At 49.5% G+C, this 25,964-nt stretch overlaps 10 protein-coding genes and 1 non-coding gene across 11 annotated transcripts; 6 read left to right on the forward strand and 5 right to left on the reverse strand.

The window, feature by feature from the left end:
- Positions 1–1,023: 1,023 nt before the first annotated feature.
- On the reverse strand, positions 1,024–2,369 carry ALT_4010 (prephenate dehydrogenase (NADP(+)); the record flags this gene model as incomplete). Its single annotated transcript, XM_089599674.1, has 4 exons — positions 1,024–1,182; positions 1,295–1,426; positions 1,498–2,097; positions 2,154–2,369. The coding sequence occupies 4 exons, from the start codon at positions 2,367–2,369 to the stop codon at positions 1,024–1,026; spliced, it is 1,107 nt and encodes a 368-aa protein (XP_089456012.1).
- A 1,149-nt stretch (positions 2,370–3,518) lies between these two features.
- Positions 3,519–4,200, forward strand: ALT_4011 (40S ribosomal protein uS11; the record flags this gene model as incomplete). The annotated part of the gene is made up of 4 exons (XM_033556732.1): positions 3,519–3,585; positions 3,642–3,714; positions 3,828–3,988; positions 4,049–4,200. The coding sequence occupies 4 exons, from the start codon at positions 3,519–3,521 to the stop codon at positions 4,198–4,200; spliced, it is 453 nt and encodes a 150-aa protein (XP_033412623.1).
- A 753-nt stretch (positions 4,201–4,953) lies between these two features.
- On the forward strand, positions 4,954–6,372 carry ALT_4012 (AAR2 splicing factor family protein; the record flags this gene model as incomplete). Its single annotated transcript, XM_033556731.1, has 1 exon — positions 4,954–6,372. One exon carries the CDS (start codon positions 4,954–4,956, stop codon positions 6,370–6,372), a length of 1,419 nt encoding a protein of 472 aa, XP_033412622.1.
- Positions 6,373–6,835: 463 nt separating this feature from the next.
- On the reverse strand, positions 6,836–8,149 carry ALT_4013 (branched-chain amino acid aminotransferase, cytosolic; the record flags this gene model as incomplete). The annotated part of the gene is made up of 3 exons (XM_033556730.1): positions 6,836–7,012; positions 7,068–7,669; positions 7,735–8,149. The coding sequence occupies 3 exons, from the start codon at positions 8,147–8,149 to the stop codon at positions 6,836–6,838; spliced, it is 1,194 nt and encodes a 397-aa protein (XP_033412621.1).
- Positions 8,150–12,160: 4,011 nt separating this feature from the next.
- ALT_4014 (putative C6 transcription factor) lies at positions 12,161–14,374 on the forward strand (the record flags this gene model as incomplete). The annotated part of the gene is made up of 6 exons (XM_033556729.2): positions 12,161–12,301; positions 12,462–13,058; positions 13,114–13,265; positions 13,352–13,525; positions 13,577–13,930; positions 13,987–14,374. The coding sequence occupies 6 exons, from the start codon at positions 12,161–12,163 to the stop codon at positions 14,372–14,374; spliced, it is 1,806 nt and encodes a 601-aa protein (XP_033412620.2).
- Positions 14,375–15,995: 1,621 nt separating this feature from the next.
- On the forward strand, positions 15,996–17,570 carry ALT_4015 (putative eukaryotic translation initiation factor 3 subunit EifCl; the record flags this gene model as incomplete). The annotated part of the gene is made up of 2 exons (XM_033556728.1): positions 15,996–16,304; positions 16,449–17,570. The coding sequence occupies 2 exons, from the start codon at positions 15,996–15,998 to the stop codon at positions 17,568–17,570; spliced, it is 1,431 nt and encodes a 476-aa protein (XP_033412619.1).
- Positions 17,571–18,329: 759 nt separating this feature from the next.
- Positions 18,330–19,479, reverse strand: ALT_4016 (HesB/IscA family protein; the record flags this gene model as incomplete). The annotated part of the gene is made up of 2 exons (XM_033556727.1): positions 18,330–18,695; positions 19,126–19,479. 2 exons carry the CDS (start codon positions 19,477–19,479, stop codon positions 18,330–18,332), a joined length of 720 nt encoding a protein of 239 aa, XP_033412618.1.
- Positions 18,837–18,952, reverse strand: ALT_r034. The gene has a single exon (XR_004500619.1). It is a non-coding gene; the product is annotated as an 8S ribosomal RNA (ribosomal RNA).
- Positions 19,480–19,854: 375 nt separating the features above from the next.
- bna5-1 (kynureninase) lies at positions 19,855–21,521 on the forward strand (the record flags this gene model as incomplete). The annotated part of the gene is made up of 4 exons (XM_033556726.1): positions 19,855–20,044; positions 20,119–20,465; positions 20,532–21,015; positions 21,079–21,521. 4 exons carry the CDS (start codon positions 19,855–19,857, stop codon positions 21,519–21,521), a joined length of 1,464 nt encoding a protein of 487 aa, XP_033412617.1.
- A 191-nt stretch (positions 21,522–21,712) lies between these two features.
- Positions 21,713–22,430, reverse strand: ALT_4018 (ER membrane protein complex subunit 4; the record flags this gene model as incomplete). The annotated part of the gene is made up of 3 exons (XM_033556725.1): positions 21,713–21,788; positions 21,861–22,210; positions 22,290–22,430. The coding sequence occupies 3 exons, from the start codon at positions 22,428–22,430 to the stop codon at positions 21,713–21,715; spliced, it is 567 nt and encodes a 188-aa protein (XP_033412616.1).
- Positions 22,431–23,327: 897 nt separating this feature from the next.
- ALT_4019 (putative AP-2 adaptor complex subunit beta) lies at positions 23,328–25,720 on the forward strand (the record flags this gene model as incomplete). Its single annotated transcript, XM_033556724.2, has 5 exons — positions 23,328–23,575; positions 23,643–23,718; positions 23,776–24,140; positions 24,202–24,630; positions 24,682–25,720. 5 exons carry the CDS (start codon positions 23,328–23,330, stop codon positions 25,718–25,720), a joined length of 2,157 nt encoding a protein of 718 aa, XP_033412615.2.
- Positions 25,721–25,964: the final 244 nt, after the last annotated feature.

Below are 25,964 nucleotides of genomic sequence, written 5' to 3' on the forward strand. Positions count from 1 at the left end.
AATACTCCAAGAAGGGACTATACTCTCCCCTGTTGATGGTTTCCAGCTGGATCTCAAGTCTTGGCTACCACTGGCTGACTAACCTGGGTGACAACCTTATCGCCTAAGGCCGCTATTCTTAATTGGTTTTTTGCTTGTACGACAAGTAATAGATCTCGTTTTTCTCGGTGCCTTTTGAGAATTAATGCATAAATTTATGCACCTTGTTTGGCTTAAATTCGAGTTGTCCAAGTAGACCCTGCATATGCGATCCAAAAAGGCTGTTTTGGGATCAGTGCTCTGCAAACGTTGGTGCACCTCTAGCTGGGAATATATACAAGACAAGACAAGGGGGCCAGGCGCTCTCTGCCAGCTTTAGATTGAGAAGACTAGGTGGTCTGAAGCAGATCCAACACTTCGAGAGAGGGTTATCGAGAGGCCACGAGGAGCTAGTACAACTGAAAGCAGTAGTGGTATGATATTCAACTTCCCACCGACAATAAGCAGTAGACGGGCATGTAAGATACCTCCCACCGTAGCTCTGACTACCAGCTATCCAACTTCTTTTCTTACATACCCTGCCCCTTCTCCTGCGAACCACTCTTGTTACGCTTAACAAAATGCCTTCCATACCACAAGACAAGAAATGCGAAATGCCATGGCTGCCCTTGCACAGATGACCGCCGTGAGAGAGCCCTTGCCATCTAAGTGTTGTCATCGCACTTATCTTAGCCCAGACTTCGCTTGAAACACGATGGGTGGAACTGATATGTCTTGCGCATAAGGCCGTGGGATAAGCATGAAACGAACCAAACTGGTGGTGCCGAGGGTTCGACCGTACTGAAAGCTAGTAATAAGATTGCTTCACGGATAACTTCCCAAAGGAAGACTCCGGCAAGCAGTGACTATACAGAGGCGTACATGTTCTAAATCACGGACATTCCCGCAAGAGATCGAAAAGTTTATGTATTATCATCTATGCCCTCTTTCTGTCGTTCGGGGTCCATCACATCATCATGGTTTCCCATCAACTTCCAAAAGCGCTTATCGAGTTCCCGTTGCTGTCTTCTCCAAGATCGTCTTCATCATCTCGTTTCCAAGCTTAACTGCGTCAGGGAAACGAGGCGCAAAGTACTGCTGAATTCGCTCAAAGCGATCACGGTAGGATTCGAAATCGCCAAATGAAACGCAATCAGACCAGGCCTATTGATTGTACGCAATATGTCAGCTATCCTGGGCTTTTGAAGACAGCATGAAAAGCTTCCTGACCCACGACATCACTGCCGTTAGAGCATCAGCGAGATTGAGTACTTACCCTAGCAGCGAATGTGAACTCTAGATCGTCTGAGCGAAAGGTTTTGTCGTCAATTGCGGTATCCAATGCCTCATCGAGGAGCTTAGGGTTGCGGAATAGATACTCAGTGACCCCTAACCACAACCGGAAGAGCTTCACAGAGCAATTAGCAACTCAACATGGAACGATGTAAGCAATGCAGCTGCGGTATTAGCGCCACTCACAGGTGTTGAGCAGATCATATGATCATAAGGGACGATGCCTAATTTCGACCAACAGTCGACAATTGCAAGAAGACTCAGGTGGTTGTTCGGCGGGTGATACTCCCGAGGCCGGTTCGAGAGGGAGAAGCGATCCAGAACTTCATCTTTGAGGAGCAATTCCTGACCCTCAGTACCGTCCTTGAAGACAGCTGCGCCGGCCGCCTTAACTCGACGTTTCAGCTCCTCTCGCTGTCCACCGATCATCAGTTTATACAGTTCCGTTACGGATTGGGCATAGGTGCGGATCTGTTCTTTTGCAGCAGGGTTGAGGATGGCGAGGCCAGCATAGACATGCCATTTGTTAGAGTAGATGCGCAATGTTATGTTGATCTTGACGTTTTCAATTCCGCCAACCCAGCGCGACATTTCCCAGGGGAACTGATTGTTTGCTTGCCAAGCCGTTCCCATGCTTAGAAAGGCTGCATGTGTAACCGCTTGGGTATCTGCAGTGATCCGGTCATGCATCTCGCCTGTGAGGTAAACATATTTGGAACCGAACGATGACAACACTTCTTCGACGAAACGCAAACTTTCGTCCGAGGCACGATGCTGAATCAAGACCTGAAGCAAACCGTGTTATTATGCAGGAAAGACTCGTAGTAAGACATGCGTCATACCAGAGGTTGTCCTTTCGGGTTGACCTGGGGTCCATGGAGCGAATGGCAAGATAGGATTTCTACATCTGGAGGAAGATGCTTCTCAAATGCAGCTAATTCAGGCGCCTTGCAGGATGTCTGGCCGCCGACGATCGCACCGACCTTGGTTGCTTTCCACAAGTCAGAAAAATCGATACTAGGAGTGGTGGTATCCTTTGCTCGAACAAGGACATACATGGCCCATACTGTGCAACTACCCTGTCGATGACAGCAGCCTCTACACTGTAAATAATATAATCGCTAATTCTTGAAACCAGGTGTCCATTCGGGAGTATAGTGACACCTTGCTATATATACGATGAGTATGGACAGCATTAGCTGTGAGCAAACGACGTACTTGAGAAGCAAACTCCTCCTTTAGACGTTCATAGTTCTGAGGCAGATCACATGCATTTACCCTTTATAAACAGATAGTGGTTAGTGAATTGCAGCCGCTTGGACAGACTTAGTACGAGTACGATTGAACCTGAGAAACTTGAGAGTTAGCACTTAGTTTGAGGAAGGCAAGAACAGAGCTTTGAGAAGCAAGGAATCCTTCATGAAGATTTCAGACAAAAGAAATAAAGGTAGCTGAGATTTTACATCATTGACAACCTGACAGCCAACCACATACCAGAATGGCGTAGCGGTGCAACCGTCAGGTCATGCTCGAGCCAAATGCACTCAAGTCATCATGTAAAAGGAAAAGAAAGAAGAGAGAAAAGAGAGGATGTCTTACCTATTACAAGCAAATGATGGTGGTCAATATGGAAAAGTGATGATTTACCTCCACCCTGCGAGACTGAGCCGCTGGGCATACATCTTGCCCATGTCTCCCAAACCAATGATGCCAATCATGGCATTTTCCTTGGTGAGGACCATATTGATTCTTATTTAGCTGCACCAGGCTAACTAATGAGCGAAGTTGCAGCCAAGACAGTAGACGGAAGAGAACACGGATATCTCTAGAAATCAGGCTATGCTGATTATTCAAAGAAAAGTGTGATCCAAGAAAGATCCGCACTGTTGATATCTGATTGTCCAGAAGATGAGAATCCGACAGTGCGGTGGAAAATTTGACTCTTAGCTTAAAAGCTCCTGGCTGACCGCCCACCGGCCCGACTGCTGCCGCTTCAACCAGGATATTGTACCCATTCTTTCTGCCCTTCTGCCTCAGGCTGTAACTCGCTTGACCGCCGCGAATTAACTTCTGGCCAATCAGCGCGGTGCAGCATTCGTAGGGCACACACAATCTCCACTTTTTGTATATCCAACTCCATCAGCGGATCTTGATTTTCTCTTCTTCTCTTTGCTCCATATTCCATCCCACGACCAGCACACCCAAAAATGCCTCCCAAGAAGACCACCACTGCCGCCAAGGAGAACGTCTCTCTCGGTCCTCTGGCCGGAGATGGTAAGTTTGAGGTAATGCGAATTTTGCGCATACTTGACTCTAACAGTCGTGTACAGGCAAGCTCGTTTTCGGCGTTGCCCGTATCTTCGCCTCTTTCAACGATACCTTCGTCCACGTTACCGATCTGAGGTTCGTTTTCGACCTTCGCAACGTTTGGCCTCGTGCGATTGATACTCTCGAAGAGGGATGCGCAATGGGGTCTCCTCTCAGACAAGGAACTAATATGACTCTTCAAATAATAGTGGTCGCGAAACCATCTGCCGTGTCACCGGTGGTATGAAGGTCAAGGCTGACCGTGACGAGTCTTCTCCCTACGCTGCCATGTTGGCTGCTCAGGACGTCGCTGCCCGCTGCAAGGAGCTCGGCATCAACGCTCTCCACATCAAGATCCGTGCCACTGGTGGTATGTAGCGAAACATTCGGTGACGGTGTGGGTTGGAACAAAGAGCTAATTATATCACAGGTAACGGTACCAAGACCCCCGGTCCCGGTGCCCAGTCCGCTCTCCGTGCCCTTGCTCGTTCTGGCATGAGAATTGGCAGAATCGAGGACGTGACCCCCACTCCTTCCGACTCTACTCGTCGCAAGGGTGGTCGCCGTGGTCGTCGTCTGTAGACGTGTGCGGGTGTGTCTTTGTCCAGGCTGTGCAATTTCTTTGCATGTCTGGGCTGGAGGCTACCGCCAGGGCCTTGTGCCCGCGGATGTGGATGGAATAAACGCGAAGAACGGCCCTTATAGCCTGGTCTTCAATTTTTCTCATGTCCAAAAGATTTTGTCTTCGGTTCGGGGTCTCATAGTCTGTTAGCCAGTATAGCAGCTATCTCTGCCAATATAACCAGAATTGGAGCATACTCGGACTTCGTGAGGTAGCGAGATTATTGTAGAAGGTTGATGTAGATTGCCATATAAGTCCTAGTAGTCTACGGTACCATGCAGATGTCGATTTAAAGTAAAGAGGTAATTAAAGATGGATTTGCAAGTCAGTTTACTGCCGATCTGAAGGCTGAACGGTGAAGCGGCACTTGTCAAAGTGACAGCTAGTGCGCGCGGAAGTTCAAGTTCGATAAGAGCTTTAGCCACTCAATCTTTACCATCACATCAAGCACACTCATTGTCCCTTAAAGTATTATAGTCCTCGGGTCCTACTAACTCTGCCATCGCGCGCCTCTTTTGACGTCGTCGCGGACAAGTCTACTGAAGGACGGCTGATGCCATGAACTGACGTCAAGGCTCAGTTCTGGATCCCGAATCACTTTCACAACGGCAGATCCTTGAAAGGCTTGAACAGAGCAGTCGCATTTGCTGCCTCTCCAAGTGCTGGCCAAAATTAGACTTAAGAAGAATAGCACTGCATCCACGTCCACAGCCATGCCTCTTCCTCTCTCCCCCTCCCCCACCATCCTCGTCCCCCACCTTCCGCCAAAGACTCTCGTCGGCATTGACCTCGTCACCTTCACATCGACACCCAATTTTCATGGCATACGAGACCTACCGAATGGTTGGCACTTTTTATACACTGGAACGACAGAAAGCCTTTCTCTGAGATCCGGGGGTTGGTTCTACGTTGGCGATATCAGCGTTTTTGATGAGAGTCACAATGGTGCCATAGTACCGGCGTCATCCAGAAGTTTGGGGTCGGATATTTTCGTGTGGAAATGGAATTCGGAGACAGAAACACTGGAGCCCCTGCGAGCAAGCAGCGATGCAGACAGGCAGGAGGCGATGCGCCATAAAGCGAATTTAGGCGCTGTCTGGCAGCGTGGTGGGCTGTTCCGGTACCGCAGTCGTGTCTCGTCATCGCGTACATCGCAGTCACAGCCGCAGTCACAAAAGGAGCAGCAGGCTCCTGTTCAGGAGGACATTGATGAAGGTGACGAGCAAGAGGGCAGAAAGGATTGGGCAGACTTGACGAACAATATTTCCCCAAGGCTTCTGTCGCGGATTGTTGGCGACCCTGAACTGGACGTTGATGGCCGGCCTCGGTGGATGGTTACATCCGGTAGCACTGCAGAAAGGGATAGTGATAAGATTCCAGGGCTTCCTGATCCCAACTCAGAGGATCTAGCTAAGGTTACGGGGGAGCAGGAAACTGCATTCTCGTTTCTTCCCGTTGACCTGAAGCGCACATGGAGAGAAGGAGCTATTGGACGGGAGAGGACCGAGGCGGCTCAAGATCGTTCATGGGCATTGGGGGACCTGATTCAACGACACTCCAGTGGTGGAGACCGTGGGGAAAACAGAGGAGAGACAGAGATCCTGGGTGAACTTCAATTCACTTTCTTGATGGTTATGACATTGATGAACTACTCATGTCTGCAGCAATGGAGAAGATTGCTGGAACTAGTCCTGACCTGCCAGAATGCAATCAAGGATCGTGAGCCTTTCATGGTGAGAGTACTCCGATTGCTTCTGCTACAGCTAAAACGATGCGATGATGTCGAAGGTGGACTGTTCGATATTGACGGAGCCGATGGCGGGGAATTCCTGCGCAAACTCCTGATGAAGTTCAGAAGAAATCTATATGAAGTCGTCGACAACCCTGGTCCTACGCTCATGGCCGAATTCGACAAGCTGGCTACATGGGTCAAAGACGAATACGACTGGGAATTGGATCGCGAAGCATTTGTCCGCCGGGGCATGGTTCAGCTGGAGGATGGCGAGGAAGTTGAGCTAGAAATGGAAGACGATGGAAACGACGAGACAGGGGAGTATGCTCCCCTCGTTGTCGATCTCGGCGAAGGGAGCACGACGCAGGATCTGGACATGGACAATGTGGATACGCCATAGACGAGTATCGTTTGCTTAATGACACTCTAGTATGTAATTCAGTCGACTCTTTACGCGCCATCGCGGTTCCTTATCGAGTCTGTGTGCCATTCACCTGTGCATCTCAAGCAAGCGACTCATGATAATTGGAAAGACGTTTATACCACCACACACCAGATATGTAACGAGGGAACAGATCTCCAGCTTCTTCAGAAATTGATCAGTTACCCTGTGGCAAGCTACGATTGCCGACACCTTGTTCCAGGCGATTCAAAATCAGGCATTTCAAAGGTCGTCAGGATAAACCCCCATGCCGACAAAAAGATTTGAATGCGTACTTACAATTCCAAGAGCTAAAGCTCGGTACGTAACTATATAAATTGGCATGCTCAGCGTAAAAACTCCGTTCTAACCATCATCCCGCATGCAACGAACTGTCACGTTTGAGTCTATGTCTAGTGGCAAAAGAAAGGATGCATCCACCTTAGTTGTCGACCTCTCCCTCAATCACATAAGACCATTCATGGTTCTCCTTGCCATACATGATGGCGTCCAACCAAGACCTGATCTGGGCAGCGTATCCTGCACGCTCAACGCCCGCATCAACCATGTCCATATCGAGATCGCCATTCCTGACGAGCTTCACAGGAGTGATAAAGTACTATTTTGCATTAGCCAAAGGATGCGTGAGAGTTGTCGGGCGAAGAGTGACTTACAGCAGTGCCGGAGACGAATGCCTCAATAATGCGTCCCTCCTTCCAGGCCTGCTCAACATCTCCGATGGTAAGCGCCTTTTCCACAACATCAACAGGTGCAAGACTTCCGACAGGCTTGGCCAATCTCGACCGCGCCAGCTCCAGCACGCTGCGACGGGTGACACCGGCGAGGATAAGCTGGTTCTCAAGGGGCGCAGTGACGAGCTCAAGTTTGCCAGTATCCTTGTTCTCCCAGACAATGAAGAAATTGCTCGCGCCGGCCTCGGTCACTTGACGGTCCTCCCCAAAGAGCCAGAGGACTTGGTCAAAGCCCAAGGCTTGAGCTTGACCGTGAGCTGACAGGGAAGGGCCATAGTTAGCTCCGAGTTTCGCGTAACCGAAGCCACCAGGCCAGGCACGGATTGTTTCAGGATGGGAGGCGAGAAGCTTCAGTCCGGGCTTTGTGCCAGGCTCGACGGGCTTCTTGGACGGGTCAGGCCATGGCACGGCAATAATGAAGAGAAGGGCTTCTTTGGGTGTCTGCACGCCCAGATGAGGGCCGCTGCCGATCAAAGTGGGACGAAGGTAAAGGAATCGACCGGGTTGATCCTTGGGGAGCCAGCCTATTGGGGGGGAAAAAGCCTTGTTAGTCCAATGTCAAGAATTCTTTTGAACCAGGGGCGCATACGGGGTCCATCGATCTGCATCAACTTGGCGATAAGCACCTTGAGCTCCTCAAACCGGAAACTGGGCAAAGAAGTTCTCTGGGCACTCATGACAAGTCTCTCGCCGTTGCAGTCTGGCCGGAACAGACGCAATTTGCCGTCGTATCCTCGGTACACCTTCATGCCCTCGAAGCATTCTGTAGCATAGTGCAGGCAGCCGGCAGTCGGGGGAATGCTGAGATTCTCGTATGGTTTGATTTCGGGGGTCTCCCATCCATTGTTCACGGTCCATCTGACGGTGACCATGTGGTCTGTACAGTGCGAGTGACTGAGTTCCTCCGGGGAACCGGGTTCAGGAACCAGACGCAGGTTGGTGGACCGAGTTACCTTGACGGTCGAGGCATCAAGCTCTCGGACTGTCTGCGCAATGGAACCCATGATTGGCTTGGTGTGATGCTTGCTGATACGGTTCGAAAATTGGAATATCGCAGAACCCGGTTATGACAAATGGTGCAAAAGTCGAGCGACAGCTAAACAAGGGGTTCCGGGTCAATTGGGACTTGTGAGTCACTATCAGATCCGGCGACGGTGCCGAACTATAACAACCGCAGGGACCAAGCTGAATCCGCCTGCGATAACGGAGCCTGAGGGATACAAACAAACGATGCCGGTTTACAGAGGAGGACAACCCGCCTAGACTAAGTCCAGATAATTGTTACAATATAAATAAATGAACTATCTACTCCATGTTTTCTCCGATTGAGAAAACCGGGAGGGGCGAAAGCAAAAGTTTTCTTGCCGAGCGGAGCCATTCTCTGGGACTTCGCCATCGATATCCGCAGCATAGAGTAGAATCTATTTTTGCGATGATGTAGCCGTAATGTCCTCTCGATGGGTCTCTCACTGTGGTTACAGAATGCTTCTGAGAACAACGATCTTTATCAACATCCCTACCTAACCGCTTTCTTCATGACAGCAACGTAAATTGCTTCATCGCTTTCCCTTGTCGATGACTTGCAGGAGCAATAGGACTAAAACGCGCTAGCCTACTTCCGGTATCGCGCGACTGCAGAAATGGGCAATATTTGGCGGTTTGTAGGATGCGGAGAGATCTATGGCACTTACCGCCTTCTTCTTTCTCGAAGCCTGGCATGGGATGCCGATTCTAGCCGAGCGGCTATCAAGGGAGACGATTGATTCCTGCAGGATTTCAGTGCGGATTGAAGTACCCACAGCCAGATACCCTTCAGGCAATTCTAAGTGCCAAGATCTGATATACGACTAAATGATTGGGTTAACAAAGTAGAGCTATGTATTTCTTTGTCTTCGATTAAGTCCAAGACGCACAGTGACGACTAAGCGCAGCAGACAATGATCTGAGCACCTGCGGAAGAACAAAGACAGACGCTCCTGAATAAGCTTCATTGGTCAGACTTCTCTCCCAGGAATATGGAATTGGATCCAATAGACCTGTTAGTACTAACCTTACTGAGGACATCTTCATGGTTGAACCATCTATCATCTCGGCCATAGTCCGGACATTCCCTTATCAGTTGAAACCATAGATATGCCAAACCCCCATGATTCATCACAGCGGCCCTTCAACGGCGGACTGGAACAAGGTGCTTGCCAGATCCAGTCCATTGGTACAGACCTTGATCTGGCAGTGACATAATGTATACAAACGACGCACCTTGGGCCTCAATGACCACGATCGTGGGTAATGTACCTAGGCGTATAGCACTTATGGCTTGATCACTCCCTCACCTGAACCATTTCGAACATGCTGTTCAGAGATCATCCGTTCATCCGCTGCGGTCTTTGATACGTTAGCCTCTGTGACACCACAGACTCCACAAGATACCTACCTGTGCATCACAAAATCTAAGTCCACTCGGACGATGGTTATCTGAGGTCGAGCTGTTAGTGGCTGGCTAGGACTAACCAAATACCCTAAATGCAGAAAAAGCAATTCCCATCATCGTTGCATAGTCACGTAAGTACCTTTGTACTGATAAATATTAAGCCACGTGATTAGGTAACTCTGCAAGCTGTCAAAGGAATTGATGTGCATAAGCACCTGCCTATTCTATGGGTACATCTGCCCTGACTCATGATCCATGAGGCAAACATCATCTCAGCGTGATGTAAAATTCCATATTAGGTATCAACATCCGCATGGATGTGATCTGGCAATCCTCAGCCATCAAAGACCTAAGATTTAGGTGTTCTGTACGACTGCACAGGAAAGATAGGTCGAGGCTGGGGTCCCCTAATTTCCTGTTTCGGTCATCATTCAGGTAACCGGATTGGCGGCTCGTGAGGAATATTAGTATTACGGATAAAGAAGCTAATAAGCCAGAAGCTGTAGGACGAATTAAAGAGTAGTGAGAATACCGAGGCCAAGGTTGTCTCTTAATACTTCTTGTCAATCAAGAAGAATCACTTTGATAGGCAGATGCGGGGAAAGTCACATATCGCCACGGCTGTGACGTTCCTGTGCAACGACCAGTCAGATTGACGCTGAGGGCAACGGACGATTTCCGTTGAATGGTTGCCAAGTACATTATCCATACTTTTGAGTCGGTCATACTCACTAGTGGTTGAGGTACTCAGCTGAGTCGCATTTTGGTGGTCGGCTCTACCCTAAGGTGGATTATGGATAGGTACCTAAGCTACGGGTCGGTTGTGATATCCGCAACTCTGTTGCCACGCAGGGCTGCAGTCCACGCTTCACGGCTCCACATGATGAGTAGCCAAATGAAAAAGCACCAAGACGGGCAAGAAGGGCGGGTCTGGCTTGGTTGTCATATTGACATCAAATGCGGACACCAACTTGGAAGCTAGGTTAATGTATACTCTCTACTCGTCGGCAACCCCCTTTGCACGAGCTAGGTAGACTGGCTGGGCTGATGTAAGTCCAGGTAGACAGACTTAACACTGGATAGACAACAGACAGACAGAAGGCTCAAAGCAATGAGAACAAAGAAAACTTAGATGGAACTCGACCCCACACTATCCATACCGTTTGGGATCCGGTGATCTCTTCCGCCCTATTATCTCAATGCCTTTCCATGTTTCTCCACCGCCAGATGACTAGGAGATAGAATTTGCATCAATAACCTTTATTTTATGCACCTGAGAGTCCTGGATGTTGGTCTGTTAGTGCGAGTGGGTTCATCAAGGCCGAATTTCTTGCTTGTGCGTCTTGATGGACAGTGTGCGATGCCAAACAAGTAAACCCGCGCCAATACAATATTGCTAAGTAAAGCCCATTGTAAGGTCGGTAGTTGACCAATTTGGACCATTTGAGGAAGGTTCGTGCGGTATCGTTTGGGTTCCGAAATTAATTAATGGGATGGGCACATTTTAGATACCTCAACACACTGGGATTGCGCTTGGTTGTGTAGACAGTTGTAATCAAGCCGGGCTGGAGGGCCGTTAAAGCCGTCAGACGCGTGCCTACTTGGTTAGAATGAGAGGAAGAAGGATGTGATGGAACTGATGGATGGCGGAGAGCACGGTGGACCAGAAGTTTGAATATATAAACGGAGAAAAGCCAGATGCTAAGCCAGCAATCAGCTGATGTAGACTGATCGCTCACTCGTGGTGGTGTACAAAGGTTACCAGCTATGGTGTAGCTAGGGCCCTCTAAAAGGGGTCTCTTTGACTGTTGCCCACAAAGAGACTGTCCACAACGGTCTCAAATAGCCTGCCTGTAGTTGTCTAGTACCTTACTTTACGTCAGCATGAAAAAAAGAGGCTCCATCACTGGTAGTATCTTTGGTCCAACATATGAATGAATTAGTACCTAGTAGGCTTGAACCACATCCAAATAAGACTGGCTGGTTTGCGTCTTAACTTCTTCCGGCCAATCCAGGCCTGTTACCAGCAAGCTGTGTTGAGTATCGGTACCAACGCCATGACTATGCCTCGTTACCTTTCTGGATTTCCCTTCCTTCAAATATTGCCACAAAAAGTTCCTCTCGGCCGTAGACGGCAGTTCAGTCATCTTTTCTTCAACAAGCTTCCCAGCATCTGCAACGAGGCTCCCCTACTGCCATACCGACGCCCACAATCCCGAGTAAGTCCGTCCGTCCGTCCTCCCTGTCGCTACTGCGCTTCGAGAGGATTGGTCAATGCACGCGAGACACGATAACAATTGGGGTCGGGAGCAAACTGTGATCGTCACGTATGGAGTTCGCTCTCTGGTCCAAGTGAAAGCTGCATGAGTCTGGATGGGGTTATCACTGCCGCCAAGCCCTTATTGTTTGTCAGTACAACATCCCATTCCTCTTTTCCTAAGGAGCATCGTCCCGCAATTACCAGTTCTTGTGGAGTGAGTCAAAGGAAGAGAAAAATGGAATAATGTTGCGCCCTGAGGCCGTCTGTGTTCGCGTCCCGCGGTGAGACAGTTTCCTTCTGCCGAGTGTAAAGGTGTGGCCCGAGATGGCATCCGATGATCAGGACAAGCATCTACCAACCCTCGCCCCGGGCCCACGAGGTCCCATTACGCTGAAAACTACCGCCGTATCACGGCCAAAGAAGATTTCCACGGCGTGCTTACCATGTAAGCAGGCGAAAAGAAAGGTAGGAGTAGAGGTTTTCTCTGTCAGCTATAATCGCAGAACAAACGGGACAGGTTAATTAGGCAAGGTCTTTCCGCGTCGTTTCCACCTCCCTTGACTTCAACCAACCCACATACACCAGCTCATAGCTAATGGTCATTGACTTTCTTTTGAAATTGCAGTGCAGCGGCCGACCACCACCCTGTAAATCCTGCAAGACCGCGGATGCCGAATGTGTCTTCGATGAGTCCCTAGACCTGAGGCGAAAGGTCGCTGCTAAACGAAACCTCGAGGAGTTGTCCTATTACCGAACCCTGCTATACGCTCTCCTTGAGTCACTTCGCAATTCAGACGAGACCGAATTAAACAAAATCCTGGATCACATACGCGGTTCTCCATCCCTCAACAGTATTGCGGCCATCGTGGCAGGGCCGACCATAGACCCAAGCGATGTCAGTTCCGAGGATCTCAAAGGTGGTTCTGAGGAGTCCAGCTCGCAAGCTGGCTCGCAAGAACCCGTATACCTCGATATACACTCTCGAATAACGATGGAGAAGCTTTGCGATATTCCTCTAGTCCAAGTCCCTGCTAAGCCTTGGACAGCCGTCACCGATGATGGTCAACTTGTCTCGCATCTGGTCTCTTTATACTTTACCTGGGACAATCCACTAGTGCAGATCGTGGATCAGAGGGTCTTTCTGGAGCATATGAAAGCAGGGAAGACGAACTCGGAGTTCTGTACGCCGTTACTGGTGAACAGTGTTCTGGCCATGGCAAGTGTACGATGTCTCCCCAACTCTGTTGAAGGCAGCATTCAGTTTTTGACTTTGGCAGCTGTACTCTGATTTCCCTGATGTCTTTGCTGTTCCCTCAGAAGTGGCTTCGCGCGGCCGGCATTTCTTCATGGAAGCAGAGAGACTTTGGAGAGCCGAAGAAGGCCAGGCTTCTCTGGCGAATATCCAGGCGGTAGTTCTGATGAGTTATGTGTATGTCGCTTGCATGGAGCGTTGTCGGGCTGGACCGCCTCCAACTTCACTACTCGTGGTTCAAGACGCTAATGTATCTGAATTAGTTTGAAATCTCAAGGGAAGGGTCAACTCAGCTGGCTCATGCTTAAGCAAGGTGTGCAACTTGCCCAAGACTTCGGACTCTTCCGGGCATCAAGAGCAGTACCTCATAGAACGTGGTCCGTCCAATTTCAACGTGTTGCAGCAATCACTGCATGGGGGATTTATATCATGAACTCGTATGGCCGAAAGCATCCAGTGGCGCATGCATGGCTGATCTTTTGTGACAGGCAGGTATCTATGGAACTACAAAGGGCGCCGGCCTTAAAACATCCCGACTTCAACCTGTTCAGCGAGGAAGAAGCTACCGAAAAAACCATGTGGAGTCCATACCCTCTTACGAACAGGCTCGACTATGTCAGAAAACCGGCCCGTCTTCGTTATGCCATGCGGAAGTTGGCCGACCTAACGCTGATTACGGTGGACATCCAAGAGCTGTTGTTTGAAAAGGCGTTCGACATAACCGTCGAGCAACTCTGGGCAGCGGCGAGGGTGTTCTTTTCGCGCTTAGAAACGTGGCTCGTAGGTCTGAAGGGCGCTATGGAAGATGAAGATCAGTTTATGCCACACATGTCGTTCCTGCGGTAAGCTTGTAGTCTGTGTCAGTACGAAATAACGAAGTTCTCACCCATAATTGCAGGATCAAGTGTCACCAAGCAATCATGTCGATGTTCAGCTTCCTTTTGGAGCACATGATGCCTGAACAACCACAACACTCACCAGAGATTCAAGAAGCGAAAAAAATTCGACTTCGGGCTGCGAAAGAAATCGGTTGTTGTTTGCGTCAGCAGCGCCAGACTTACGGTCTCGAACAAATTCCACGATACCTGCTCGACGCTATCAATAGCAGTTGTCTTGTTTTAGCCACCGACTTGTGCGATGAGGAATCGCAGAAATCGTTTGCTGAGACGTGTCGGTACCTGGTCGCGTTGAAGAGGAGGCTGACGAAGGTGGAGGAGATGATCATGAGAATTGAGTCTCTAGTGGGCGCTGATACCTTTGCAATGGCCGCCGGTTACTTGCATTAGGCTCTGGGTAAACCATCTCCATTATGCTTTGACGCTCCAGGTAAGCCAATGTACGAAACAGATGGAATACTGATGAAGCAAATAAATAGGGCTCAGTCGAAGTCTTGTGAAAGGGGCCAATGAGGCGGAGACGAAGGGTGGCGACGGAAGACGAAATCTATCTGATGGTAAAGCGTTCAGTAACGAGCGTCATGAAGCAGTCAGTTTTGATAAAAGATTCCTGTTATCTGACAGGATGTGCATGCTGAAGAACATCCATCATATCGAAGTTGTACTAAAACGAAGCATGGCCGATTCCTGTGTCATTTGGCAGTCATGATAGAACAGCGTCCTTGGAAGTGCTGGCTTGACCAGATACAGCCAAGAAACTCAATGAACTCCATGACTCTATGACCGGGGACTTTGTTTGGAATGCTCACTTCCTAATTTCTTGGAGAGATTATTCGACTTCGTGTCAAAGAAATGGAGGGAGGGATGGGTGGAATATGGACGACCCGGCGGCAGAACGGTAAGTTGAAGCTACGGGGTATGGTATCCTGTATGACTTGCAAACCGACTTGTAAAACGCTACTATTATGAAATTTTGTATGGTAGATCCAGCATGTAACTGGGTAAGTAGGAGCTTCTACGGATACTGCTGAATAGCTACGTCATGTATCCAAGCATTAATCCATGGTTGACACATGGTTGACACCATACTTCACACTACCTATTATCCACGATCGTCCCGTACAGTATGGCTGTCCTAGAATAGTCCTCCTGGAGTAGACTATTTTACAGGCTTTTCCCCCCCAAATTGGCAGTGCAGGACATGGCACTCCAGCAGTCCACGGCCACAGACACTCCACATGGGGCACAAACTTGATATTGCACTGAACTCGGAGAAACCCCTGGAGCTTACCTCACCTTAGGCCTTGTCCAGTCGAGTGATTCAAGCCCTACTTATGCATGGTCCTTCACACGAGCAGCTTTGGAGAGCTCCAATGACCTGGTTACGAAATTCGAATATTATTATCATAACACGCGGAGTCACGGAGAGGACTAGTCTGTTTCTGCTTGCTAGTTTGCTCTAGGTCTGCACGTTCGTGATTCCTATCCATATGGAGATCTCGTCAATGATAGAAATCTGAGTCCTAGTCCGAATGATAGTACATAGAGAAAGAAAAGCCACGCAGCTTCTCATTTATAGCCTGAAGATAGGCACATCCAGTTTGAGGGGGAAAACAAATTCGTTGGGTCTTGGCCTAGGACTTCTTTCGCTCTGTCATGGCCACATCCCTAGGTAGAATTCACAACCTGGTAGGACGGGATATGCCCGGGATATGAAAGAAACTTCCTGATTTGGAAAGATTACTGTATCACAGTCAGGTAATATCACGTGATATTTACTACATAACCGCATAGATGACTCAGCTCCCTTCCTATGCAGAGATAAGATAAACACAAACCTCTTCAAGCGAAAACCCTCAAAATTCGACGCCGCCGAAACAATTATCCCACACGCCGACGTCAACCAGCAACGCCGAACGACGTATCTCCCTCCGCAGCTCACGCTTGCCGACCGACCCCGATACGATCTCACTGGATATTTTGCCATTATCGGATCACCTCCAGAGTCAATATGTCGTACGAAGAGCGCGTCAATGCGCACCCTAACCTGGGCGACGAGTCCGATGTCGAGGAGGAGGCCCTCGTCAACGACTACCGCGAGCAAGTGAATTTCGACGATGGCATGAGCGAGCTGGAGCGGACAACATCCCTTGGAACTGGTTCCCAAACGCAAGATCTCCAGGCTCAGCTTGCCGCTGCTGCAACCCCGCTTGAATACCAGGCCACTCTCGAGACCAAGTTCGCAAGCTATGACAACTACTGCAGCCTGTTCCACTACATCCTGAACTCCGAAGGCCCTGTCGAACTGGAGGTGCCATCTGTACGTCCCCATCTCTAGCCCACTTTGCTCTATGGAAGCAAATCTCCGCGGGCTCTGTGTATTTTCTCCGTGGTTTCGCCAATGTCATTTCATGGCCGCTGTTGAGACAATTGCTAACCTCGCATACCTATTTCATTCACATAGTACTACTGGGCCTGGGATGTGATCGATGAATTCATCTACCAGTTTGAATCGTTCTGCCGCTACCGTAACCGTGTCGCCCGCAGCGGCTCCAACGAAGAGGAGGCACAACTCCTGCGCGAGAACCCGAACACATGGGGCTGCTACTCTGTCCTCAACGTTCTTTACTCTCTCATCCAGAAATCGCAGATTAACGAACAATTGGCTGCTATCAAACGCGGAGAGGATCCGTTGGCATTCGCTGGTGAATATGGCTCCCGCCCGCTGTATAAGATGCTGGGATACTTCTCTATCATCGGTCTGCTGCGTGTCCATTGCTTGCTGGGAGATTTCAGCCTTGCTCTCAAGACCCTTGATGATATTGAGATGAACAAGAAGGCCATGTTCGCTCGTGTCATGGCAGCCCACTTCACCACTTACTACTATGTGGGTTTCTCGTACATGATGATGCGTCGTTACGGCGACGCCATCCGCATGTTTAGTCACATTCTGGTCTATGTCTCGCGGACAAAGAACTTCCAAAAGGGTGGCAACAGCTATGATGCCATTGCTAAGAAGAACGACCAGATGTATGCTCTGATCGCGATCTGCGTGGCTCTTCACCCCACTCGTCTGGACGACACTATCCACTCGGCTCTGCGTGAGAAGTACGGCGAGCAGCTCCTTCGTCTCCAGCACGGCGGTCCCGATGCCCTTCCTCTGTTCGAGGAGCTCTTCCGCTCCGCTTGCCCCAAGTTCATCAGCCCCACTCCTCCTGACTTTGACAACCCGGCTCTTAACATCGACCCTGTCGACCACCACACCGCTATTTTCATGGACGAGGTCAAGAACACCCTGTACAATCCTACCATCCGGTCGTACCTCAAGCTCTACACGACCATGGACCTGAAGAAGCTCGCCGGTTTCCTCGAAGTCCAGCCCGAGGTTCTCCGCTCTTGGCTGCTGGTGAACAAGCAGCGCAGCCGTCAGGTGCGCTGGGTTGAGGGTGGCCTGTTGGAGGGTGAGGTCGTCAGCGCGAATGACCTCGACTATGCGCTGGAGAATGACCTGATCCACGTCAGCGAAACCAAGGCCGGCCGCCGTCTGGTGGACTGGTACCTGAGAAACTTGGCCAGAGTTTACTAGATGGCCACCTTCTTTCAATCCGAACCTCTGCCTGAGGCTTCGAAACGAGGTATGTGTTATGCCAATGCATAGGATATGTGTGGCATTTAAGTGGTCACCGAGTAGTCCGGCGGTAACGCCTCAACCGCTCCAGGAGTTATGAAAAGCCGATCAGGGGCTAGAGGTGGCAACTAGGTGTGGTCAATGGGAACAGGGCGTTTGGATAACCCTAATCTTGAAGTGATGCCAATCATTCTTCCTGAAAGAAAACAGAGGGGTAAAAGAGGCAGTAGGGCGAGGATTAGCCCCTCTCATGATGAATTTTGTTCCGTGTCCCCCATTTTCTCTTTATCTTCATTTTCAGTTCTTATTTGTTCTTAACAAGCTGTATCCCAGGTTTACGGCCTTGACTTGCTCGGGACACGGGTTCGTCGCGATCAAAATGAGTTTAGACGGTTGATTCAGGGCGTAAATGTTACATTTATGTTTCTCTAGTTCCATATTATACGGTCTACGCATCATATTTGCAAATAAAAGAAATGCCTCACTTCAGTAATGGTTCCTAGAGATTGGCGTGGCTAGGCTTCAACTTGCACATAATATATATAATAAGCCTGTCACAAGAAGATTCGGTGGGTATAGAAGCACAGCTCGTCACCCTAACGTGAAGTGGGGTATGGTATCTATTACTCTATCTGATAAAATATTGTGATATACATTGAAGAGAATGTGCAATCGGTTCTGATATCTCAGCATCCAAAACCTGGTCAAGGAGATTATTCAATCCTTCACATCGAAACTCGTTCCGCAACCGCAGTTGCTCGTTGCCCGCGGATTATCAACAATCTTGAATTGACTGCCAATCAGTTCCATAGTATAGTCGACCGTGCTCCCCGATAAGAGTTCCAAAGACGGTTCATCCATGACCACCTTTGCTTGGCCGGACCCCGAGGCCGTGCCTTGTTCGGGTTCCGCTTCGAATACCGTGTCTTCCTCGGGGTCTATCTTCGAGGTTGCCTCGAGAGACATGAGGTACTGGAAGCCGTGACACCCTCCGCTGGTCACAGTGATCCGAAGATGGTGGTATGGATTCTCCTCCTTTGTTGCCGACGAGGAAGAGGATGGATCCGTGATTTCTCGAAGACGCTGGCCAGCAAGTCAGTAATCTTGGACAATGATATACTCCTTGAATGAGAAGTATGGGGAAAAAATCAATAAAATAAAACGGCGATAAGACGATGAAGACAATTTGAACAAGCATCAAAAACAAAAAGATCTGAGTGAAAAAACATACAACAGCCGGGATTCGCTGGTGGTCACCCACCCAACTACTAACCGGCCGGCGTGTGGCTTAAGTACGGCTGAGCGGACGGGAAGCCCTGTTTTCCACACCCTATGGTCGTATGTGCTAGATATGTGTTCAACGAGGCTTATACCTCGGTGACGCAGCTCTTCTCCTCCCAACAAAGCGCTGATATGTAAATCCCGAGGAAGCCACGGCAGATGGTATCCTTAACTGGTCTGACATTTCCGCAAAGAGACAGAGACACAATTTTAAAAAAGTCATCCAACATACCTCTGCTGCCCGAGGAGAAATATTGATCATCAACGCATTCCCTTCATCGTCCACCCTCGGATTCTGTACGACTTTAACGCCCGGCCGAGCAGTTGATGCGGAGAAGGCACAGCGTTGGCGGTAATTCAAAGAACGTCTTGTGGAAGGGATTCGAAACGAAGTATTGGTCGTAGATGGGATCAGAGAGCTCGAAATAGACCGAGGAATAGTGGTGCTGCAGGAGGAGAAAGGCACGGACAAGCGAGAGGCCGAATTCGATGCTCTACCAGATGTGAAGCGTAGGAGCGCCACTCCAGACATGTTTTGGCGTCGCGATAGACGAAGAACGGCTGAGGATAACGCGGGCTGAGACATTATTGCGGTAGATTTTAGGAGTCGTCAAGATGTTTGTCGAACAGGTCGCATATTACTTTCAGGTCCTTTGCATAAGGCAATGCTTGTTTGTCATCGGCAAGCTTGATTATATATCCTCCAAACACCGTAAGGTAGGTTTCCCGTTAGTCAGATGGTTGCGCATGACACCATTGGTCAGTTGTGTCGGTAAGCAGCGGCAGAATAATGATTTCCGTCGGCGATAGTCGTCATGGAGGGGTGACAACCCCGAGGCGCAATGGACAATGCTGCCATGAAGTGCCTAGCCCATTTACGAGACTGACAACGTCTTGCAGTAATCTGTGGTATCTAGGTGAGATATACTTTACACCATCGCTCCCGCAAAGTTCATGCAGAATGGGTTCTCGCCTACATGTTCAGGAAATCCAAGGCGGACCCCCGCTTCCTTATCAAGATGATATCAGGGCCTTTTGCAAAGAGTATGCAGAGTCACTAGATGCACAAGACCCTTTGCGTCGCTTCAGGGACGAGTTTATCATTCCGTCAAAAAAGGATCTAAAAAGAAAGACTCTGTTTCCAAAGGATGGTATGTACGTACGACTTCGTGTAGACGTCCCATTTGCTTCGCTAATACAAGCTGTGTCTGCGTCCATGCTGCAGAAACTGAAGAGGCATCCGATGAAGAATGTATTTACCTCTGCGGCAACTCGCTTGGCCTTCAACCCCGTAGCACCCGGAAATACATCGAATACTACCTTCGGACATGGGCAACCAAGGGCGTAACCGGTCATTTTGTTCCGCATGACGACCAGCTGCTTCCTCCATTTGTTGATGTCGACGAGGCTGGAGCCAAACTCATGGCCCCGATTGTGGGTGCACTAAAAAGCGAAGTAGCCGTGATGGGCACGTTAACGGCCAACCTACACCTCTTGATGGCTAGCTTCTATCGACCGACTCGGGAAAGATACAAGATCATCATCGAAGGCAAGGCATTTCCGAGTGATCATGTACGTTTTCTGGAGTCGATCCGTCTTCAACGCTATGTGGCCAAAGCTAACACGAATCCGAGTTAGTATGCCGTTGAATCCCAGATCAGGCATCACAATCTCGACCCAAAGGATGCCATGGTCCTTATAGAGCCTGAAGACCTTGATAGGCCCATTTTGGACACAGAATATATCCTCCGAGTCATTGATGAGAATGCGCATAGCACTGCTCTGATCCTCCTATCCGCAATCCAATTCTATACCGGGCAATACTTCGATATCCAAAGGATCACCGCTCATGCACAGTCTAAAGGTATTCTTGTTGGCTGGGATTGTGCCCACGCCGCAGGCAATGTTGACCTGCGACTGCATGATTGGAACGTCGATTTCGCTGCCTGGTGTACTTACAAGTACCTCAACGCCGGACCTGGAGGGATGGCAGCTTTGTTTGTCCATGAGAGGCATGGCCGAGTGGACATGGAACAGGCCGCATCTGGGAAGGAGGCTTTTTATCCGCGGTTTTCTGGCTGGTGGGGAGGGGATAAGCAAACTCGTTTCTTGATGAACAACCGTATGTTGATCTCACCGATTCAGATTGTGTTTTTATATTGAATTTCTGACCTTGTATGACCAGACTTCGTGCCCCAGCAAGGAGCCGCCGGGTTTCAGCTATCCAACCCATCAGTTCTGGATATGAATGCAGTAGTGGCATCATTGGAATTGTTTAACCAAACATCGATGGCTGAAATTCGCAAAAAGTCCTTGAACCTCACAGGATACCTGGAACAGCTTCTTCTCCGCGACCCTCAAACCCAGAGTTCCGAGAAAAGACCCTTCAGCATCATCACTCCCTCAAATCCAGCAGAGCGTGGAGCTCAATTGAGTATACGTCTCCAACCAGGCCTTCTCGACCGTGTCCTTGAATCGTTGGATGAGGATGCAGTAATCATAGACGAGAGGAAACCAGACGTCATTCGGGTTGCACCGGCACCTTTGTATAACACGTATATAGAGGTGTGGCGATTCGCTCAGATCTTCCATCTTGCGTGTGATAAAGCGCTTCGTGGTCGAGAGTAACATAGCAACACTGTGATGGCAACAATATTTCTTACGACCCAACGGATGTACATACATACCTTGACCGTATATACAGTGTTGAAAATTAGGGACATTATGACATTATAAACCAATGTAGCAAGTTGAAAAAGGACAAGGTCTCGGTTGTTTTCTTATTGCTGCTATTTTGAAGATTTTCGTGGATATACACTTTAACCGAAAGCAAAATAAGCTCTTTCCAGAGGTTGTCGTTCCGACTCCCAAGCAAGCCAATCTGATCTGGTAGTCCTGTTTTGGAATTTCGTATTAGTAAATCTGCGAGAGATAAACCAAGATGAGCGCAAGGGTGATAGATCATACGGCAAAAGTCCCATGGCATTAACCTTCCAAATTCCCAGTCCCAGCAAACCCAATTGCATCAGGACATAAACAGCCTTCACTCCAATCAATTTCCCGCGAATGCCTTCGGTGTCAAATTTTGCGAAGACAGTATTGGTGTTCATCAAGCCCTGGATGGGGCCTTTGAACAACATGAAGACCATCATGATACTGAAGATCTGAAGGCTGTTTCCAGACATGTACATCATGATCGCGTTCATGGGAATCTGCTTCGAAGGAGCGAGAGCAATCTCCCATGCTTTTTTCAGCTTTAGAGTATCGGTTTCGCCAGGCTTAGCGGTTGTGGAGGTAGTTGATTGCTGCTGAGCACGCTAAATAACAACCCAGTTAGTTTGCTTCGAACCATGACGGCGATCACTCAGGTAATTCTACGCATAGAGAGTGACTTACGCCCTTGCCTAGTACTTTACTGCTGGAGAATCCCGGAGGATCAGGGATACTGGATGCGGCCTTGGTAGGACGCGGCATAGGGGTGTTCAGCGCAACCACCCATTGCGGCGGTGGTGGAGGATTGAAAGGGTTGGAAGCCATACTGGATGACTTGGCGCAAGGACACGGTCAGCGCCGTTCTTTTGGAGCCGAAATCGTGAGAGACCGGTGAGTTGGAGCAAGATTGCAAATGATGCAGATTGATGATCAGGACGGAGTTGATCTAATCGGTGGTCAGAACTCCCCACAAGCACGCGGAGCTGGCGGCAGCCGATCCACTCCTGATTCCCTGAACCGTTCGACGGATCCAGAACGTTTAAACCACAATGACATCTGGCACCTATAATTTCATTTTCTTATTTTGAGCACTTTGTGTCTATTACTTGGTATCCCCGACGGCGCGATATTCCACGCCAAACCCCAGTCTTGATTCAGCGAAGGCTTGGGCGTCTGCCATAGACACTTTGTGCAAACGACTTAAGCACCACGACGATTCCCAAAGGCATGGAGGCGTTGAAGGAGCAGAGCAGCTGAAGGGAAATAGCACGGCCGTCTGGAACGATCATCCGTTCTTCTAAATCGCCCTTGACAAGATTCATGTGAATCCGCGATCGAAGCCGAGTCCGATCCTCACACGGAAACGTTTCGCAGACTTGAAAGGAGCTAAGGAGACTCTATTTGCCCGTCCGCAAAGCCACACACCATGAGTTCCAGCGGGGGTGATGCGAAGCTGTTCGCTAGGGTATGTTAATATGCTTGCTTTGGTGGTCATCGGACCTACCCAGGTAATGGAAGTGCGACCAAGCACTCCATTGACGCATTGCCTTATCTTCCCCTCGCTTCCCCCTCACGTCGAGTTCTGTCTTGGAGCGTCGTCTAATGACGAAGCTGGCTGGCATTCTTGCCCCTTGTATCCTCCCAGAAGCCCACCTGCCGTTGTATACTTGCTTCCAACATATCGATTATCTACTTACATGATTCAAAATCACTTTTCCCTCTATGTTCATCGCCGTGCTTCCTTATACGACCAACTATGGCTTACCATTCTCTCAATCTTCACAGGGCAAAGTCGCGGAGCTGCGACAGGAGCTCAATAGCGGCGGCAAGAAGGACAAGAATTTCTCGGCGAAGAAAATAGCGCTCAAGAAGATCGTTGCCAATATGACCATGAGCAACAATGACATGGTCGCCTTATTTCCCGATGTGATCGGTTGTATGAACTTGCCCAGCCTGGAGATAAAGAAGATGTACGTCCCTAGGGAGGGGCACGGATACAAGGCGCAGGCCCAACAGACGACTGACTCCGTACAATAGGTGCTTTCTCTTCCTGGTCAACTACTCAAGGATGAAGCCCGATGTCGCCTTGAAGGCGCTGCCCATATTGGTAGATGTATGGACGACCATGTGTTTTTATGTGGTCCTATTCATGAGCTAACATGGATCTCAGGATATGGACGACTCGAATCCGCTTGTGCGCGCGTTGGCTCTGCGAACTATCTCATATGTGCACGTTCGCGAGTTCGTCGAAGCAACCGTTCAGCCTCTTAAACGTTTGATGGGGGACATGGATCCTTACGTTCGCAAAACTGCGGCTTTTTGCGTTTCCAAGCTCTACGAGCACGATAAGAAGATGGTTGAGGGCTCGGACCTCATCGATCGGCTCAACCGAATGCTCAAGGATGAGAATCCAACCGTCGTGTCCAGTGTTCTTGCTTCTTTGACAGATATCTGGGGCCGAAGTGAATCGATATCCCTGACGATTGACTATGCAAGCGCCTCAAAACTTGTTTCTATCCTACCAGACTGTTCCGAGTAAGACGATCTGCCCTTGGTCCTTCCCTATGCTTTGTCCGCGCTGCTAACAAATAACTAGATGGGGGCAGACTTACATCCTTGATGCTTTGATGTCATATGTGCCTCAGGACACAGCAGAAGCACTCCTGCTCGCCGAGCGTGTAGCTCCTCGCCTTTCTCACTCCAACTCTTCTGTTGTCCTTACATCGATCCGTGTCATCCTCTATCTCATGAACTACATAGCCGATGAAAGGCACATCACTTCTCTGTCGAAGAAGCTGTCACCGCCTCTTGTTACTCTGCTGTCGAAACCTCCGGAAGTGCAGTACTTAGCTCTCCGAAATGCCATTCTCATTTTACAGAAAAGACCCGAGGTTCTACGGAACGACATCCGAGTCTTTTTCTGCAACTACAATGACCCGATTTATGTCAAAGTGACTAAGCTCGAGTTAATATTTATGCTGACCACGAAGGAGAATATCGGCATTGTGCTAGCAGAGTTGCGAGAGTGAGTGCAATGCTCCCCAGCCATATGTCCATTGACTGATTCGGTATAAAGATATGCAACCGAGATCGATGTTCATTTCGTGCGAAAAGCCGTTCGTGCCATCGGGAAACTGGCCATCAAAATTGAATCTGCAGCACGGCAGTGCATTGACACTCTCCTGGAGTTGGTTAACGCCAAAATCCCTTATATTGTGCAAGAGGCGACTGTTGTCATTCGGAATATCTTTCGCAAGTATCCCAACCAGTACGAAAGCATTATCAGCAACGTCATTCAGAATATCGACGAATTGGATGAACCAGAAGCAAAGGCAGCCATCATCTGGATCATCGGGCAATATGCAGACCGCATTGAGAACTCAGACGGACTGCTCCAGGATTACCTGGCCACTTTCCACGACGAGACGGTTGAAGTGCAACTTGCCCTCTTGACGGCCACCGTCAAGCTGTTCATCCAACGCCCTACCAAGGGTCAACAGCTCGTACCTCAAGTCCTAAAATGGTGCACAGAAGAAACGGACGACCCGGATCTCAGGGATAGAGGGTACATGTACTGGCGTCTGCTGTCGACCGACCCGGCTACCGCGAAGCAGGTCGTGATGGGCCAGAAACCCCCCATCAGCGCAGAAAGCGAGAAGCTGGACTCGCGGACCCTAGAAGAACTCTGCTTGAACGTCGGCACGCTGGCAACTGTGTACCTCAAACCGGTCCAGCAGGTTTTCCGCTCTGCGCGGACCCGACGATTGCAGTACAGCCCTGCCCTGCAGAAACCCCAAGACGAGAACGGAAGTAGTGCTTGGCAATTCCTCCCGGGTACTGGGGCGGATTCAGGCGTTGTGGCCAATGCATCGCCGACGAACGGCTCTGGTACCGGTGCAAGCAGCATGAATGCCGCCGTGAGCGCCGCAGACATGTACTTCAACAGCGTCGGAAGCCAGCAGATGGCGGCACTCGACCTGGGTGGTCGAGAAGATGGCGGTGCTGGTGGCGGTGGAGCCTCTCAGACTCAATACGTGGTCAACCAGAACCAGCAGCAGGTGTACCAGCCTCAGCTGGCTGGCGGGGCGGCGACAGGCGAGTTGCTATTGTTGTAATGTAGGATAGATCTTTTCGATTCTTCTGTAGGAAATGTTTTCTTATACTTAAATGTAGCGTTGTCGGCCGCAACCCTTCGTGATACCTGTATAATTCAATTATGGCATTCTCATTCCAGAACTCCGCTGTATTACTTCAAACCGATAATATATTGAATCAAAACTTTGGCGTGTGGAGGAGGAACCGATGCCCAAGGCTCAAATAATTACTTTTCTATTTTCTTCTTTCCTCGGCCGGCGCGCA

This window comes from Aspergillus lentulus, assembly GCF_001445615.1.
Source record: "Aspergillus lentulus DNA, contig: Alt08, strain: IFM 54703, whole genome shotgun sequence".
NCBI classification, from domain to species: domain Eukaryota; kingdom Fungi; phylum Ascomycota; class Eurotiomycetes; order Eurotiales; family Aspergillaceae; genus Aspergillus; species Aspergillus lentulus.